Source organism: Lagenorhynchus albirostris, chromosome 10, assembly GCF_949774975.1.
Source record: "Lagenorhynchus albirostris chromosome 10, mLagAlb1.1, whole genome shotgun sequence".
Taxonomy (NCBI): Eukaryota; Metazoa; Chordata; class Mammalia; order Artiodactyla; family Delphinidae; genus Lagenorhynchus; species Lagenorhynchus albirostris.
The window spans coordinates 51,714,620-51,731,101 of record NC_083104.1 but is presented as its reverse complement, the minus strand read 5'-3'; the positions used below and the strand labels follow the sequence as shown (position 1 = coordinate 51,731,101).

Here is a 16,482-nt window from a genome sequence, read left to right as displayed (position 1 = left end):
TCAGACATGCTGGGTGGCTACGGTACCTGTGGCCTGGGGATTGTATTTTGATGTCTTTGGTCGTGAAATAAGGTTTGGTCCACTAGGGGGCGCTGTAGGCTCACGCTATCGCTTTGTTTCTTGCTGAAGGTCTGTGCTGTGCAGCATATGACATACCACCTTGCTTTGGGGGTGGGTTTGCTCTGGGTATTTTTTTGTTGGTCACCTTCTCTCTGGTCAGGTTTCAGAAACTTAGCTCAATAAAAGATATTGTCCATGAAAATGTCAGGAGGGTAGGCGTTAGCCCTGACTGTGTCTCTGGCTGTGTTGCCTTGAGTGCACCACCTCCCTTCTCTGGATTCTTTTTTTTTTTTTTTAAACCACTGTTAATCTTTTAGTAGACACAGCTTTCTGAGTTTTTTCTGTACATGGATCACTAGGCAAGTATCTTTGTAGTTTTACAAAAATGGACTGATGCCGTATATATGGTTCTGAAAACTGGTTTTTAAAACATTTTACAATGCACCATAAACATTTTTCCATGCAATGGATGAAAATCTGCTACTGAAACACACAGGGCTGCAGTTGGATAAAGAGAGTGACACCTAAAGCATAGTATTAGCATAAGGTTAAATAAAGCATAGGGCCTTGCAAATGCCTGCCAGGGGCACTACACAAAAGGAATGTCTTCAAAGCCCCTTTGTGGGGCCCTGCAGCCACCCCTGAGTTCCCTTGGGCCCCTCGGGTGGAAGGGGTCCTGTAAACTTTTTTGCATCCAATTTCTGTCTGGTTTTCTACACCTCATCCTCCACCCTGGCCATCTCGTCAAATTCTCTTATCATCGCTTCATTGCTCAAATGCATATCGTTTATGGCCTCCTTGTATTCCTTGAGACACTGAGCCAGCCCCTTGTTGGCTTTTCTTTTGGCCTTCCTGGGTACATCATCCCCAGCTGGGCACTTTCCTGCAGCCCTTGGTTTGCTGGCTGGCTTTTCTTCTTTTGGCTTTCCCTCGCTCACTGGCTTTCCCTCACTTACGGGCTTTCCCTCGCTCACTGGCTTTCCCTCACTCTCTGGATTTCCTTCTTTTGGCTTTGCCTCACTCTCTCGCTTTTCCTTATCCTTTAGTACTTCCTCATCTTCTGTCTTTCCCCTGAGATCTGTCCTTCCCTTGTTTTCTAACTTTTCCTTGTCTTCCACAGTACAAGCTACTCCCGGCTTTCCCGCAACCAGTGGCTGTTCTTTGTTTTCCATCTTGCCTTGGTTCTCAGGCTTTCCTTCATTTTCACTGCGAGGATTCAGGACAGGTTCCTCCTCTTTCTCTAGCCCAGTAGAGCACTGGGAACAACAGACACGTACACCTGAAAGAACCTGGAGCAACAATTAGGGGCTCCCAGACGGCGCTGGGTCCGACAGCAGGCTTCTCTGGATTCTTAAAATTTCATCCTTTATTCTTTTTTTTTTTTTTTTTTTTGGTGGGTGGGGATATTGTTTAGTTTTGAATTCCTTACTGGAGGGAAAACCTATTTAGTGTTTCTCCAGGACACTATCATTATTACTTTGCAAACCTGAAGACTGACTTTCTCCAGGGCAGTAACCTTTGCAACTTGGAAATCTGAAACCTGCTTTTTTTTTAAAAAATTAATTAATTAATTTTTGGCTGTGTTGGGTCTTCGTTGCTGTGCACGAGCTTTCTTTAGTTGCAGTGAGCAGAGGTTACTCTTCGTTGCGGTGCGCCGGCTTCTCATTGTTGTGGCTTCTCTTGTTGCAGAGCACAGGCTCTAGGTGTGCGGGCTTCAGTAGTTGTGGCACGTGGGCTCAGTAGTTGTGGCTTGCGGGCTCTAGAGCTCAGGCTCAGTAGTTGTGGCTCACAGGCTTAGTTGCTCCACGGCATGTGTGATCTTCCTGGACCAGGGCTTGAACCCGTGTCCCCTGCATTGGCAGGCGGATTCTTAACCACTGCACCATCAGGGAAGCCCTGAAACCTGCTTTTAACCTGAATAGCAACTCAGAAATTGATTGTGGCCCGCTGCGTCTAAATCAAAATATTTCCTGGATTCCTAGTTATGGCTAAGGGCAACATACCAGGCTCACCCATTTCAAGAGAGAAAGCTATTCCTGTATGTTTTATTTATCCTACTAATTTTCACAGCTGGTGCCATTTTGAGCACATATCTGTACCAGGCACCATGCTAAGTGTTTTACAAACATTAGGTCATTAATCCTCCCACAATCCTCAGGCTTTATCACCCTTTTTTACAGATGAGAAAATTGAGGTCGTATAGCTGGTACATGGTGGCCCTGAGATCCAAACCCAGACTGAGCAGGTCTCAAAAAGCAAGTGCCCTTAGCTAACATGGACCCTGGAGCTTGGGCTTATCCCCACTCATGGGGCCAGGTGTCTGTCACATGGCCAGTCAGTCAAGGGAGCACCAACTAGCTTTAAGGGACCATCTCCAGACCCACAACGACCAACTACCACTGATGACAATTTGGACATCCAGATATCATCTGTTCTAGACCTTACCACTTCTCCCCCCTCCATGGAGGGTCCATGGAGACTTACACAACATGCTCAGATGGCCTTGCCCAGGGTAACTGGTCCCTCAAGGCTTCTAATTCCATGGTGGAACCTTCCTCAGGCTCTGCATTTCTAAAAATAAGTTACTCTGTATAATGGGCATGGATTTACTGGTCAAATTGTTACCGAATCAGGTCGTATGGACCCCTGCTCGGGCCCTAGCCCAGCCGAGGCCCCCTGCCTCAGCAGGGAAGTTTCAGGTTCGTGCAGCCAGAAACAAAAACGAAGCTGAGATTGATGCAGTGCAAGCTTTATTAAATGGCCTGAGAATGGAGAAGCGGGAACTTTGTTTACGGATGAGCTTCTCGCACACGTGGATCAACTTTGGGTCATCGCCTAGAGCAGGGGTGTCATTTAGTAGCTGAAGTAGTGAAATCAGCATAGAATGAGGCTCAGGGGTTGCTGGAGGTCAGATTCATCTTGGTTCCAGCTGGTTCTATCTGGGCTTTTGTTTTTCTCTTCCTATAACTCCGCTTTTTTGTCTCCAGACCCTGTGACTTAAAGATACATGTTCCTGTCCAAGGGAGGGGTTGGCGGGTTTTGAGCAAGGATATGGTGTCAGCTCTGGCAACAAAATATATCTGGGACATTTTTACTCTACATCTGCTTCCAGAGTTCATGATACTATTAGCACTGGAAAGCACTGCCGTAAGGAACTGTATTTAACCTGAATCCAAGCCCAGCATTCCCTAAGGTTATTTGTCTATTTCCTTTTCACTGGATTTCTATGAATCTGGTTCCACAGTTCACAGGTGGGAATATTACTCTAGCTGAGGAGTCCTCAGCCTCAGCACTGCTGGCCTTCTGGGCTGGATGACTGTATTGTGGAGGGCTGGCCTGTGTGCGGTAGGATTTTAAGCAGCATTTCTGGTCTTTTCCCATTAGAAGCCAGAAGCAACTCCCCCCACCCTAAACAAACCTTACTCTTTTATATATATATAAAGCATATATATTTGCATATATATATGAAACATAAGCAGATTTGCTATTTATCTGTGGTATTATTATTATTATTAATTTGGCTGCACCGAGCAGCTTGTGGGATCTCAGTACCCAGACGAGAGATCGAACCCGGACCACTGAATCATAACCACTAGACCACCAGGGAACTTCCCTATTTATCTGTGGTATTAAAATATATCATGGGGAGGTGACTAGGGAAAAAAAATCCAAAAAGACTCCTTGGGAGGGGTGATAATGGGAAAAAAAAGGTTGATAAACACCACTCTAGCTCAATTTTTCAGTTCTTATTTATGCAAATTCCTCAGGAAAAATGACATTTGTGGCTCTTGTAAGCTGAACCAAAGAGCCAAGCAACTGTGGACACATAGAAGGAAATGGCTGGGAGCTGGCAGAAGCTGGCAGGATACCATATAGAAAAGACTCAGGACTGATGTCAGCTCCTTGGCTACGATGGGTACGTGAACCTGAAGAAGCTCTCAGCCAGGAGCACTGTCAGGGGAAGCTCTGCTGTTTCTCAGTGGAAGGGGCTTGGGGGAGGGCTCTTCCTGTTGGGAAAAGGGCTTAGAGCTTTGTTGTCATGTCACTTTACACCAGGCTGAGGATGTTTATTGAATGTGGTTGACTAGGGCCTCCACGTCACTGCCAGACATTTGAATACACTTTTCTCTCCTCCTGACTATCCTTATTCTTAAATAAATCTGGCCTCTCACTCCGACCTCCTCAGATCCCACTGTTTAGAGAACACTGAATATCTTGATTGCTGGCCACTGTACATCCATGATGGGGAAATAACAAACAGCCCACTGATCCAGAGTATAAAGATCACTTCTACAGCACATAGCCAGCTAAAATGAAAAAATTTAAATTAAAAATCCAACAAATAAATTTTAAAACATTTAAAAGTTTCTCTCTTGAAAAACTTAACTTCCCTCATCTTGCAGAGAGCAAACCTTCCCAGCTTTCAGTTTGGGGAAATGAGTGACTAAGAGTTTAACCTGAACCCAAGCTAAGAGTCACTCATTTTCTGCTTCTTACTTCTATCAAAAAACCCCACTTGAACTCAGCATAGATGGATGAGGAACAGAGCTGGTGCTCACAGGAAGCCACGAGCCCTTCAAAGGCTCCTGTCGTTCTTAGCGCCGTGCTTCTTGAGCAAGCCAGGCACTGCCTCGCAGACCTGCCTTGGAGCTACTTTCAGAAACACAAGGTAAGGGGCCGGTGTGGCTGGGGGGGTAGGGGGGTGCAGGTGAGGGGACACGTTCCCAGGGCCTCAGGCCCTGCATTGCTTTGTCCACAGGTGTGTGGACTTTGGAAGCGCTGAAAGCTGCCCAGCCACACAGCTAACCCTATCACTCAGGCATCCTGGTCATCCTGCTGGTCGTTCTGTTGGCACCTGTCCTGCAGCTCACACACAACCCACCCTCCCAGCCCTCATCTGACTGGCTCTCACATACATACAGGGCTCTCCTCCTGCACACATGTGGCCTAAGCCACAGGCTCAGAACACACAGCTAATTTTCATTCAGCATATACACTTTTCCGCTTCTGGCTTCTATCAAGACCCCCAGGTCAAGAAACACCTGCCAAATAAGGCCTGCAGAATAATTCCAGACATTTACCAGCTGTGTTGACTTTCGTTTCTTCTGATAATTTCCTAACACCTCAGTCTCTCTTATTCCTTTCATTTTCACTGGTAAAATTATGGAGGAAGGCTAGAATTGTTATTCATTTAACTAGACTTGATAATCATTTAACACAGTGTTTTTTTTTTTTGAGACCCTGAGATGCCCCAGGTCTTCAGCATCTGTTTGCAGGAATAAACCAAAACCTCTCTCTTGAGAAACACGTAGCTTGGGTGTTTGGGTGTGTGGAGGTCAGGGTGGGAGATGGGGAATAGATGTGAATTATCGAACAATGTGAAAGGGTTTTGATAAGGAATATCAGGGTGTCACTAAGAAGGATGCAAGAGGAGGTGGCTTTGAGTTGGAAAGCCTCCTGCATTGCTCCGATTCACATGTGGACGTGTGAATAACTTTAAGAAGGTAACCTCTTCATCTGCCAATTTAGATAAGAAATGAGGGTGGTTGGCGAGGTAGAGATTTTATTTCTGGCTATGATGTGCCTTTTCTAGATCTGTCCTGCTAATTCCCACTCTGATAGGATTCAGTGTGTAAGATTGATTTTTTTTTTTTTTTTTTTTGCGGTACGCGGTCCTCTCACTGCTGTGGCCTCTCCTGTTGGGGAGCACAGGCTCCGGACGCGCAGGCTCAGCGGCCGTGGTGCACGGGCCCAGCCGCTCCGCGGCACGTGGGATCTTCCTGGACTGGGGAACGAACCCGTGTCCCCTGCATCGGCAGGCGGACTCTCAACCACTGCGCCACCAGGGAAGCCCCTAGAATTTTTAAAAAGAAATATTTTCTTGGTCCTTGCCCCCTTTTCTTTTATTCTTTTTTTTAAAAAAATTTATTTATTTATTTGGCTGCATTGGGTCTTAGTTGTGGCACGCAGGAGCTTCATTGTGGCATGTGGGCAATCTAGTTGTGGCGCACAGGCTCAGTTGCCCAGCGGCATATGGGATCTCAGTTCCCTGACCAGGGATCGAACTCACATCCCCTGCATCGGAAGGTGGATTCTTAACCACTGGACCACCAGGGAAGTCCCAGAATTTTTTTTTTAAATAGATTTATTTATTAATTTATTTATTTTTGGCTGCGTTGGGTCTTCGTTGCTGCCCGCGGGCTTCCTCTAGTTGCGGCCAGCGGGGGCTGCTCTTCATTGCGGTGCGTGGGCTTCTCATTGCGGTGGCCTCTCTTGTTGCGGAGCACGGGCTGTAGGCGCGTGGGCTTCAGTAGTGGTGGCGCGTGGGCTCAGTAGTTGTGGCTCTTGGGCTCTAGAGCGCAGGCTCAGTAGTTGTGGCACACGGGCTTAGTTGCTCTGCGGCATGTGGGATCTTCCTGGACCAGGGCTCGTACCCGTGCCCCCTTTATTGGCAGGCGGATTCTTAACCACTGTGCCACCAGGGAAGCCCCCAGAATTTTTATATAAAGGCAAGAGGCCAACCTGGTTCCCTTCTAGCCTGATGATTTACCTAAGTCATCACTGAATTTTTGGTGTTACAGTCTGAAGGGGAAACATGCATAGATTTTTAAATCTTTTTTTAATTTTTTGTTTTTGGCTTTCATGTTAGAAAGGCCCTGGATAAAGTTCTGTTGGGCACGTCAGCTAGTCTTGTCATTCTTGCGAGTGATTTCAGTAATGCCAGACTAACTTTCAGAAATATATTTTTGAAAAACACCTCATCATTGGGACTTCCCTGGCAGTCCAGTGGTTAAGACTTCGCCTTCTGGTGCAGGGGATGCGGGTTCAATCTCTGGTCGGGGAGCTAATATCCCACATGCCTCACGGCCAAAAAACATAAAACAGAAGCAATATTGTAACAAAATTCAATAAAGACTTTAAAAATGGTCCCTGTATTGAAAAAAAAATCTTCAAAAAAAAAAAAAGAAAAACCTCTTGTTGATAAAGAGGTTTTACTACCCCCGCTTACAAACAGGAGAACCAGAGCTCCCAGCAGAGGGGTAGAAAAAGTGACAGAGCTGTAATTTGGAATCTGCCTCCAAAGGGCAGGATTATTTCACTTCGGCTGTACTGCCCTTCAGTTCAAGGACCTGAGCCCTTCAATGTGGGAAGGTTGGGAAAACTGTATGGTGATCTGGGCAAAATACGAAGCAGTTGTGCTCTGTACGCAGCACCGTTCTGATTTGCTTTTGTTCTGATAGAAATCTTGTTGGCTTTTCCACTCATTAGGTTCTTCTGGTTGGGCTCAGACCTGCCGTGAGAAGCCTGTAAATCTGAAAATGAACCCCACGGGTATAGCAGACACCACCCTGGATGAAAGCATCTATAACAATTATTATCTTCATGAAAGCATCCCCGAACCTTGCACCAAGGAAGGTATCAAGGCATTTGGGGAGCTCTTCCTGCCCCCCCTCTACTCCTTGGTCTTTCTGTTTGGTCTGCTTGGAAATTCTGTGGTGGTTCTGGTCCTGTTCAAGTACAAGCGGCTCAAGTCCATGACCGACGTGTACCTGCTCAACCTTGCCATCTCGGACCTGCTCTTTGTGCTCTCGCTCCCTTTCTGGGGCTACTATGCCGCAGACCAGTGGGTGTTCGGGCTCGGCCTCTGCAAGCTAGTTTCCTGGATGTACCCGGTGGGCTTCTACAGTGGCATATTCTTCATCACACTCATGAGCATTGACAGGTACCTGGCCATTGTGCACGCGGTCTTCTCCCTGAGAGCGAGGACCTTGACTTACGGGGTCATCACCAGCGTGGCCACGTGGGCAGTGGCTGTGCTCGCCTCCCTCCCAGGCCTTGTGTTCAGCACGTGTTATACTGAGCACAACCACACCTACTGCAAAACCAAGTATTCTTTCAACTCCACGAGGTGGAAGGTTCTGAGCTCCCTGGAAATCAACGTTCTAGGGCTGGTGATCCCCTTGGGGATCATGCTGTTCTGCTACTCCATGATCATTAGGACCTTGCAGCATTGCAAAAATGAGAAGAAGAACAAGGCAGTGAAGATGATCTTTGCTGTGGTGGTCCTCTTCCTGGGGTTCTGGACCCCTTACAACGTGGTGCTCTTCCTGAACACCCTGGTGGAGCTGGAGGTCCTTCAAGACTGCACCTTTGAGAGGCACCTGGACTATGCCATTCAGGCCACAGAGACCTTGGCTTTTGTTCACTGCTGCCTTAATCCGGTCATCTACTTTTTCCTGGGGCAGAAATTTCGCAAGTACATCGTACAGCTCTTCAAAACCTGCCGGGGCACTTTGGTGCTCTGCCAGTACTGTAGGTTCCTCCCAATTTACCCCGACACCCCCAGCTCATCTTACACACAGTCCACGGTGGACCACGATCTCCACGATGCTCTGTAAAAGATGAAAATGCGAAAAGCAGAGTTAATAAGCTTCTCAAATTAAGAGCTTATTTAAAATTGTATTGTATTAAGAGTTTCCTGAACAAGTACCGGGAAGAATTATATCCACTGCAAAAAGTAGGGCTTCTCACCCTGCAGTCAGCTTTACTTCCTGCCAAGTACAAGTTCAGTGTGACCAGAGTTCACCCGGACCAAGGTGTCCTTCCTCGCACCAGGCTTTCCTGCAGGGATGAGTAAACCCGAGGAGGATTCTGAGCAGTGTTTCAATGAGGAATTGGATGATTTTGGAAAGGGAAGACCAGTCCCTTCTAACCTGAACTCATGGGATTCTCTAGAGGGGACTGTAGAGAATTGACTGGGGGAGTAAATCTCTACTTCTTGTTGTGAAAATGAGCCCTTTCATTAACTTCTAGCTTTTTGTGAAACAATATAGAAAACTTCGGCATGCTGTCCCAGTGTTTTCCTAAGAATATATCTGAAGCATGGTGTACTCCACGTAGCCAGGTGTCTGCAGAAACGAATAGTGAAGTAATGAACTTAGATCTTGATTCTTTTATTGTAAAGGCTTACCTGTTAATGGAAGCCAAGCTTTCAATGCTGATTACAATCATAAGGAGAAAAAGGCATTAGCATGGTCTGATTTCCAAACATGAAATACAAGGCATTAACAAATCTAAACATACTTGTGGAAATCCAAACACAGCTTCATATGCTTGTGGACATGTTTTGTTTTAATTATAACAGATGAATATTCAAATTAAAAAATAATACATAGGCCCAGACACATTTATTTGGGGTCTTTTACTCATTTACAAACATTTCCTTCAAAACCAAAAATGATGAGGACTAATCAAGTATGACAATTTTTCCTTAATCATTTTGAAGTGCCTGCCGTCAAGTGAGGCAAGAATAATCCACGAAAAGTTATCGCTGATGTGGCATAAAAATGACTTTCCAAGGTGTCATCCTCTCTTTTAAAATACTGGCCCTGCTTTTTAACTTTTGGATGACTCAAAAGTTCTTACAGGTCATTTAAATTATGTAATTAATCATTTTACACCATTAAGATAAATCTCTGTTCGTACAGCCTTAATCAGAATTAAGTAAAGACTTTAAGAAAGTCTAGGGATACCTGTACTATCTCCAGAAACAAGACCTATTTTACAGACTATTACCTGAGTTAACCAGTTTAAAATGTTTCTGTAAATTTACACATTATTGCACGCTTTACATTTATAAAGAATGCATTTCCAGAAAATTTATTTTCAGAAGTGATTTTAACAGGGTAAGTTGATGTTGCCTTTGTAGAAATACAATAAAATACAATAAAATAAACCTGTGTATGGTTTCTCCTTGGTATGTGTGTGTTTGGTCTCCTGATGGGGATGAGAATCTGAGCCACTAATATTCCAATTGTCTCGATTAATCATCTTTGCTACATGTCATAGATGAGATGGATGTCCCCGAGAGGAAGAATTAAAGGGTTCACTGTTAAGATCACCACTTGGGATGGGGAAAGGAGTCGCTATGTGTTGTCACAACAACGCTTGGAGGTTAGAATGGATAAGGAGTGGGGGTGGGCCGGGTTCCTAGGCAGTGTTTCCTTAGAAAACCTCCGCACCATATGGCAAGGTCTGCAAATCCTACCTCTGTGTTTCCTTGTGAGTCTGACCACATTACTTTCCTCTCTTAGCCTCAGTTTCCTCGCATCTGTAAAGCAGAATATAGTTCAGAGTGATTGAAAAAAAGAAATAAGATGATTACTGAAAGAATCTATGTTCCTTAGTCATAGATAAAGTGTGGTTTTGAACTTCCCAGCCAGTGACTGCCTCCCCTTTCCTGAGGGAGCTTGTAATTTCATTCATTTAATCACAAGGAGACAGAAATTTAAGGACACCGAGGGAGTTCCCTGGCAGTCCGGTGGTTAAGACGCCGAGCTTTCACTGCAGGGGGCACGGGTTCGATCCCTGGTTGGGGAACTAAGATCCCACATGGCACACAGCATGGCCAAAACAAAAAAACCCCCCAAACCCCAGTAAGGACACCAAAAGACAAAGACTGGCCAAAGGGATTTTACTGTCCCTTCCTTGTCCATCGCATGCAATGCTAAGCAAGGCTGCAGTGCAGACCACACAGCTACCACCCCTCCACCTGAGGGTAGGGTCATTTATCACCCCCAGTCACTCAGGGCCTCCCTTGTTCCAAAGTTAGGGGGTGTCCCCTCAGGATGGGAATTTAAAACCTCTGGTGATACCCAAACATAATCCTCTCAGAACACTGAAAAGAAAGTTCCTTCTTCCCCTTCAGTAACAGAAACATAGAAAGCAAGCCAGCTTGATTTCTACACAAAGGTTTTTTTTTTGAGGGCATCAGGACCAATGATCACCAGCTGCCCAAGTACCAAAAAATTATGCTTCCAAAATCTCTTGATGTTGATTCCGCACAAAGAACAAGCAAGCTGCCCTATGTGTGCCACTCACAACAGAAGCCCTTTTTAAGGTGGGTTTAACAATAAGTTTTCAGACATTAGACCCATCCTTTTCTTGTTGCAATATGCCTCGCTTCTGGGGAACACAGGCTAGGTGTAATTTCTTTAAGAACAAAAGAAGCAGGTTTGCTTTGGAGGTGATGTAAATGTTTTGGAACTAGATAGAGGTGATGGCTGCACAGCATTGTGAATGTACTAAATGCTACTGAATTGCACATTTTTAAATGATTAGTTTTATAGTATGTGAATTTTACCTCAACAAAAACAACAAAAAGAATAATAAGAAATAGCCCTGTCAGGATCTGTCCCGTAGTTGGTACTCAAATTCTATTAAATAGATGTGTTACCTGCTTCCCATGAGAAGGAAGAATACAGGGTGATGGCAAAAGGTCTTCAGATCTTTAGGTAGGTTATTCCTAAGAAACTCTCATAACACTTTGGGACATTTGATGCAATTAATTCCTATTTGTTGAGAGTCTGTTTTGTGCCAAACCGGATGCTAGGTAATGGATAGAATATAGGATAAAGGAGTGAGCTCTGTATGTATGGAATTTATAATCTGAGAAGGGAAAACACAAGCACAAGATCGACTATAGTGCAAGCAGGACAGATAGGATAACAAAGTCACAAACAAAATGCTTCAGGACCCCAAATGAAGGAGAAATCGATTCAATGTCAAATTTTATAATACAAGTAGCTTTTGAAGTCGGCTTTATAAGAAGAGCATGATTTGGATGAATGGAAGGGAGGAAGGACATTCTATGCTGATGAAATCACACATGAAAAGGCAGGTGTGGTGTCAAGAGCACACTGTGTGGTCAGGTAGTGGTGAGGAGGTTTTTGTAGTTAAAGTGAACGTTGCAGGTGGGGGAGAGGAGCAAAGTAGGAAAAGATGAGACAAAAGAAAAATTATAGACCTAAGAGGCAGCAGTTTTGAGCTCCTGAGCCAGTGGCCATCCTGCATTGGGCTGGAGGAGACTGTTAGTGGGTGCTGTGGGATGCCGTCCACACACCCCATGCAGGACGGAGGGCCGCTCACTGCACCATCTACCAGGAGGCCGGACATCTGGGGCTCTCAGCTGGTCTCCTTTCAGGACTGTCCTTCCTGGGCCAACTCATATCCAGCGCCTGGATACTGAGGAGAAAGAAACACTTGCCCCCTTGCTTTAATTTGGGACAACGCTGATAGGCCATTACAATGGCAGAGCTCCCCATAAGATTAGCTGGAGCCTCTGCTGCAGCTACATTGTGTACCAACTTTTCCTACTGCCCACTCCTGCTTCCTTCATGCCCTTACAGGTGGTGTTCTCAAGAGGACTCCCCATTAAATCTCCTGTATGCTAATCTCAGGGTTTCAGAGTCTGTTTCCAGGAACTCAGGTCTAAAATGGGGACTTCTGGATCAGCACCTAATATAAATGGAAATTGACCCCATTTCCACTGTGGGAAAATGAGGAAGCACTGAGTTTGCATCAGGGCTGTCCATTCATTGCCTTCCGGCCCTCATTTGACTCTTGGTTCATGCAATTCCACTAGTCAACCTCACCTTTGCTGCCATAATTTGCCTGCCTTAAGCCCTGAGGCATTGTCCCTACACTCTGTTTCTATTATAGTCATAGGCCAACTCTACCCTTGGCTGTGTTGCGGCCACCTGACATCCTGTGTTCTGTACCGGTCAGTGGCTTCCTGCACTCAAAGGAACCAGACACAAGCTCCACCCATTTCTGTGATCACAATACTTTACTCCTGAATGGCCATCATCAAAAAGTCTACAAATAATAAATGCTGAAGGGAATTCCCTGGAGGTCCAGTGGTTAGGACTCCATGCTTTCACTGCCAAGGGCCTGGGTTCAATCCCTGGTCAAGGAACTAAGATCCCACAAGCCACGTGGTCCAGCCAACAGCAACAACAACAACAAATCAAAAACAAAAAAAAAATGCTAGGGAGGTCGTGGAGAAAAGGGAACCCTCCTACACTGTTGGTAGGAATGGAAAATAGTATGGAGGTTCTTTGAAAAACTAAAAATAGAGCTACCATATGATCCAGCAATCCCACTCCTGAGCATATATCTGGAGAAAACTCTAACTCAAAAAGACACATGCAGCCCAATGTTCACAGCAGCACTATTTACAATAGCCAAGACATGGAAGCAACCTAAGTGTCCATCAACAGATGAATGGATAAAGAAGGTGTGGTACATATGTACAACGGAATATTAATCAGCCACCGAAAAAAAAAAAAAAAAGAAAGAATGCCATCGGCAGCAACATGGATGGACCTAGAGATTATCTTATTAAGTGAAGTAGGTCAGACAGAGAAAGACAAATATCATATGATATCACTTACACGTGGAATCTAAAAAAAATGATACAAATGAACTTATTTATAAAACAGAAATAGACTCACAGACATAGAAGACAAACTTACGTTTACCAAAGAGGAAGGGTGGAAGGGATAAATTAGCTTGGGATCAAAATATACACACTACTATATATAAAATAGATAACCAACAAGGACCTACTCTGTAGCACAGGGAACTATGTTCAATACCTTGTAATAACCTATAATGGAAAAGAATCAGAACAAGTATAGATACATATATGTATAACTGAATCACTTTGCTGTACACCAGAAACCAGGACAACATTGTAAACCAACTAATTTCAATAAAAATAAAATACTTCACTCCTTAAAAGCTTATAATGGTTCCAAATTCCCCTTTCAGTATACCAGAACTCCACCAACTGTTTTCACATATTGAAACTCATTTCAGCCTCTTCTTAAAGTAGATAAGGTTGGTTTTATTATCCCCAAGCAACTGAGTTCAGGGGAAACAATATTCTAATAATGAATTAGACAAACCCTACCAACAATAATCATCACCTCACTGCTTAGTAAAATGCCTAGCGCAGAGCAGTTGTTCAATTATTTTTTCGTGAATGAGTGAGTTTCCTTATCTCTTAATTAAGTACTCCATGCTGGCAATTCAAGTTTCTATTTCACTACACAAAGGTCACCAGTCCTCTCTCCAAAATCCCCATTATGTTTCTAATAAAACTTTGTGTGACAGAGCTCAAAGGTTGATTGAATTGCCTCCTAGTTCCAGAAATTGTGGTCCTTGGGTCAAAAATGACTTCATTAAGACTTCTGGTATGAACAGAGCTGCAGAAGTCTGCATTTTCATCTTCTCTGGGAAATTGTAAAATAACAGCAAGAAGAAAGAATGAAAAAACCCACGAACTCCATTTTCAATCAAACTTGGAGAGAGAGATACTTTTCAGACTCCAAAATATATGAAAGGTCTGCTAAAAGCAGCCGACATCAGGCGCAAATTGTGGGGAAAGGTGAAGAGAAGGGTGGGGAGAGGGTGCAGCAGTGACGGACCTCACAAAGCACTGAAAGAATCCACTTCCCAAAGGGAGGGGCACACCTCCAGGAGAAAGGCTTCAGTCAGAAGCCCTCCGAGTCCCAGTTCGGTTCAGAAGAGCAGACGAGGCAGATTTGTTAAATTTCAGATTTGCAGGAGGCAATCTCTCTCTGAGGCAGTAGAAGAGAGTCATTGGGTTGTGAAAACAGCTTGCCTCCTGGAAAATTACCGACACCCTGCCCCAAACACACACACAGACACACACAAATACAAATATAATCATATTTAACAATTCAAAGATAGGGCTTTCCTGGTGGCGCAGTGGTTAAGAATCCGCCGGCCAATGAAGGGGACACAGGTTCAAGGCCTGGTCCAGGAAGATCCCACATGCCGCGGAGTAACTCAGCCCGTGCACCACAACTACTGAGCCTGTACTCAACAGCCCGCAAGCCACAAATACTGAGCCCACGTGCCACAACTACTGAAGCCTGCGCTCCGCAACAAGAGAAGCCACAACGATGAGAAGCTCAACCCAAAACAGCTCAAAATAAAAACAAACAATAAACTAATCAATTGAAAAAAAAACAATTCAAAGATAGACACTAAGAAAAATAATATTGACTATAACCAGGATAGGAATATGACAGAAGTATAGGAATATAATATTTTATTATCATGATCAAATATATTTATCTCAGTTCAAAATGCTTAACAGGGCACTCCTGAGGTATTTTGGCTAAAAGCAAAAGACGACAAGAATGCCTGCTATCATCACTGCTACACGCCATCGTGCTGGAGATACTAGCTCCTTGCTGTAAGCGGAATAAACTAGAGCTATAAAAACTGGAAAAGAGGGACATTCTACAAAGTATCTGACCAGTACCTCTCAAAACTGTGAACATCAGCAAAAACAAGGAAAGTCTGAGAAACTGTCCCAGGAGGAGCCTGAGGAGACATGACAATTAAATGTAGTTAGTTGTGGAACAGAAAAGGACATTAGCTAAAAACTAAGGTCATCTGAATAAAATGTGGACATTAGTTGATAATAATGCATCAATATTGGTTCATCGAGTATAACAAATGCATCATGCTAAGGTAAGATATTAGTAATAGGGGAAATGGAATATATAGGAACTCTCTGTACTTTCTTCATAATTTTATTTTTTTTCCTCTTCCAGTTTTATTGACGTATAATTGGCATATAAGTTGGCATATAAGTATAAGTTTAAGGTGTACAGCATAATGATTTGACTTACATACATCATGAAATGATCATCACGTAAGTTTAGTGAACATCCATCATCTCATATAGATATGAAATAAAAGAAAAAATGTCACCAAAGATATTACATAATTATTGGATATATTTCCCACCCTCTACATTTCATACCTGTTACTCATTTATTTTGTAACTAGAAAGGTGTACCTCTTAAACTCCCTCACCTATGTTACTCATCTGCCACCCCCTCCCCTTCTGATACCCACCTGTTTGCTCTCTGTATCTATGACTGTTTCTGGTTTTTTTTTTACGTTTGTTCGTTTATTTTGTTTTTTAGATTCCACATATAAGTGATAACATACAGTATTTGTCCTTCTATGTCTGACTTATTTCACTTAGCATAATGCCTTCTAGGTTCATCCATGTTGTCACAAATGACAAGATTTCATTCTTTTTTGTGGCTGAGTAATATCACATTATATATATATAATACATATATACCACGTCTTCTAAAAAAGAATGCTTATATATATATAACTGAATCACTTTGCTGTACACCTGAAACTAACAATATCAACTATACTTCAATTAAAAAAATAAAGATGGCATCTTAAATCAAAGGAGGGACACAATGAATTGTTTATTTAAGGAGTAGACCAAAATGGACCATCATCTGGGGAAAAAATGAAGTTTGATTCATACCTCACACCATACATGGTTAAATTACAAATAGATAAAATATTTAAATGTAAAAGTTGGAGCAATCAAAGTTCTAAATGGAAACATGGGAGAATTTCTTCAGAATTTTGGCACAGGCAAGAACATTCTCAAAATTCAGAAGCCATAAAAGAAATGAGTAATAAATTCATCTATGTGAATACAAAAATATGCATGACGAAACATCACCAAAAGAAAAATCAGAAGACAAATGACAAACTGGAGAAAAT

General features: G+C 43.6%; 2 protein-coding genes and 1 non-coding gene across 3 annotated transcripts; 1 reads left to right on the top strand and 2 right to left on the bottom strand.

Annotated features, from left to right (window-relative positions):
• Positions 1–773: 773 nt before the first annotated feature.
• LOC132528070 (transcription elongation factor A protein-like 4) lies at positions 774–1,232 on the bottom strand. The gene has a single exon (XM_060164088.1). The coding sequence runs from the start codon at positions 1,230–1,232 to the stop codon at positions 774–776; it is 459 nt and encodes a 152-aa protein (XP_060020071.1).
• Positions 1,233–7,379: 6,147 nt separating this feature from the next.
• On the top strand, positions 7,380–8,548 carry CCR4 (C-C motif chemokine receptor 4). Its single transcript, XM_060164086.1, has one exon. The coding sequence runs from the start codon at positions 7,380–7,382 to the stop codon at positions 8,457–8,459; it is 1,080 nt and encodes a 359-aa protein (XP_060020069.1). The 3' UTR covers positions 8,460–8,548.
• Positions 8,549–10,823: 2,275 nt separating this feature from the next.
• Positions 10,824–10,957, bottom strand: LOC132528305 (U11 spliceosomal RNA). The gene has a single exon (XR_009543184.1). It is a non-coding gene; the product is annotated as a U11 spliceosomal RNA (small nuclear RNA).
• Positions 10,958–16,482: the final 5,525 nt, after the last annotated feature.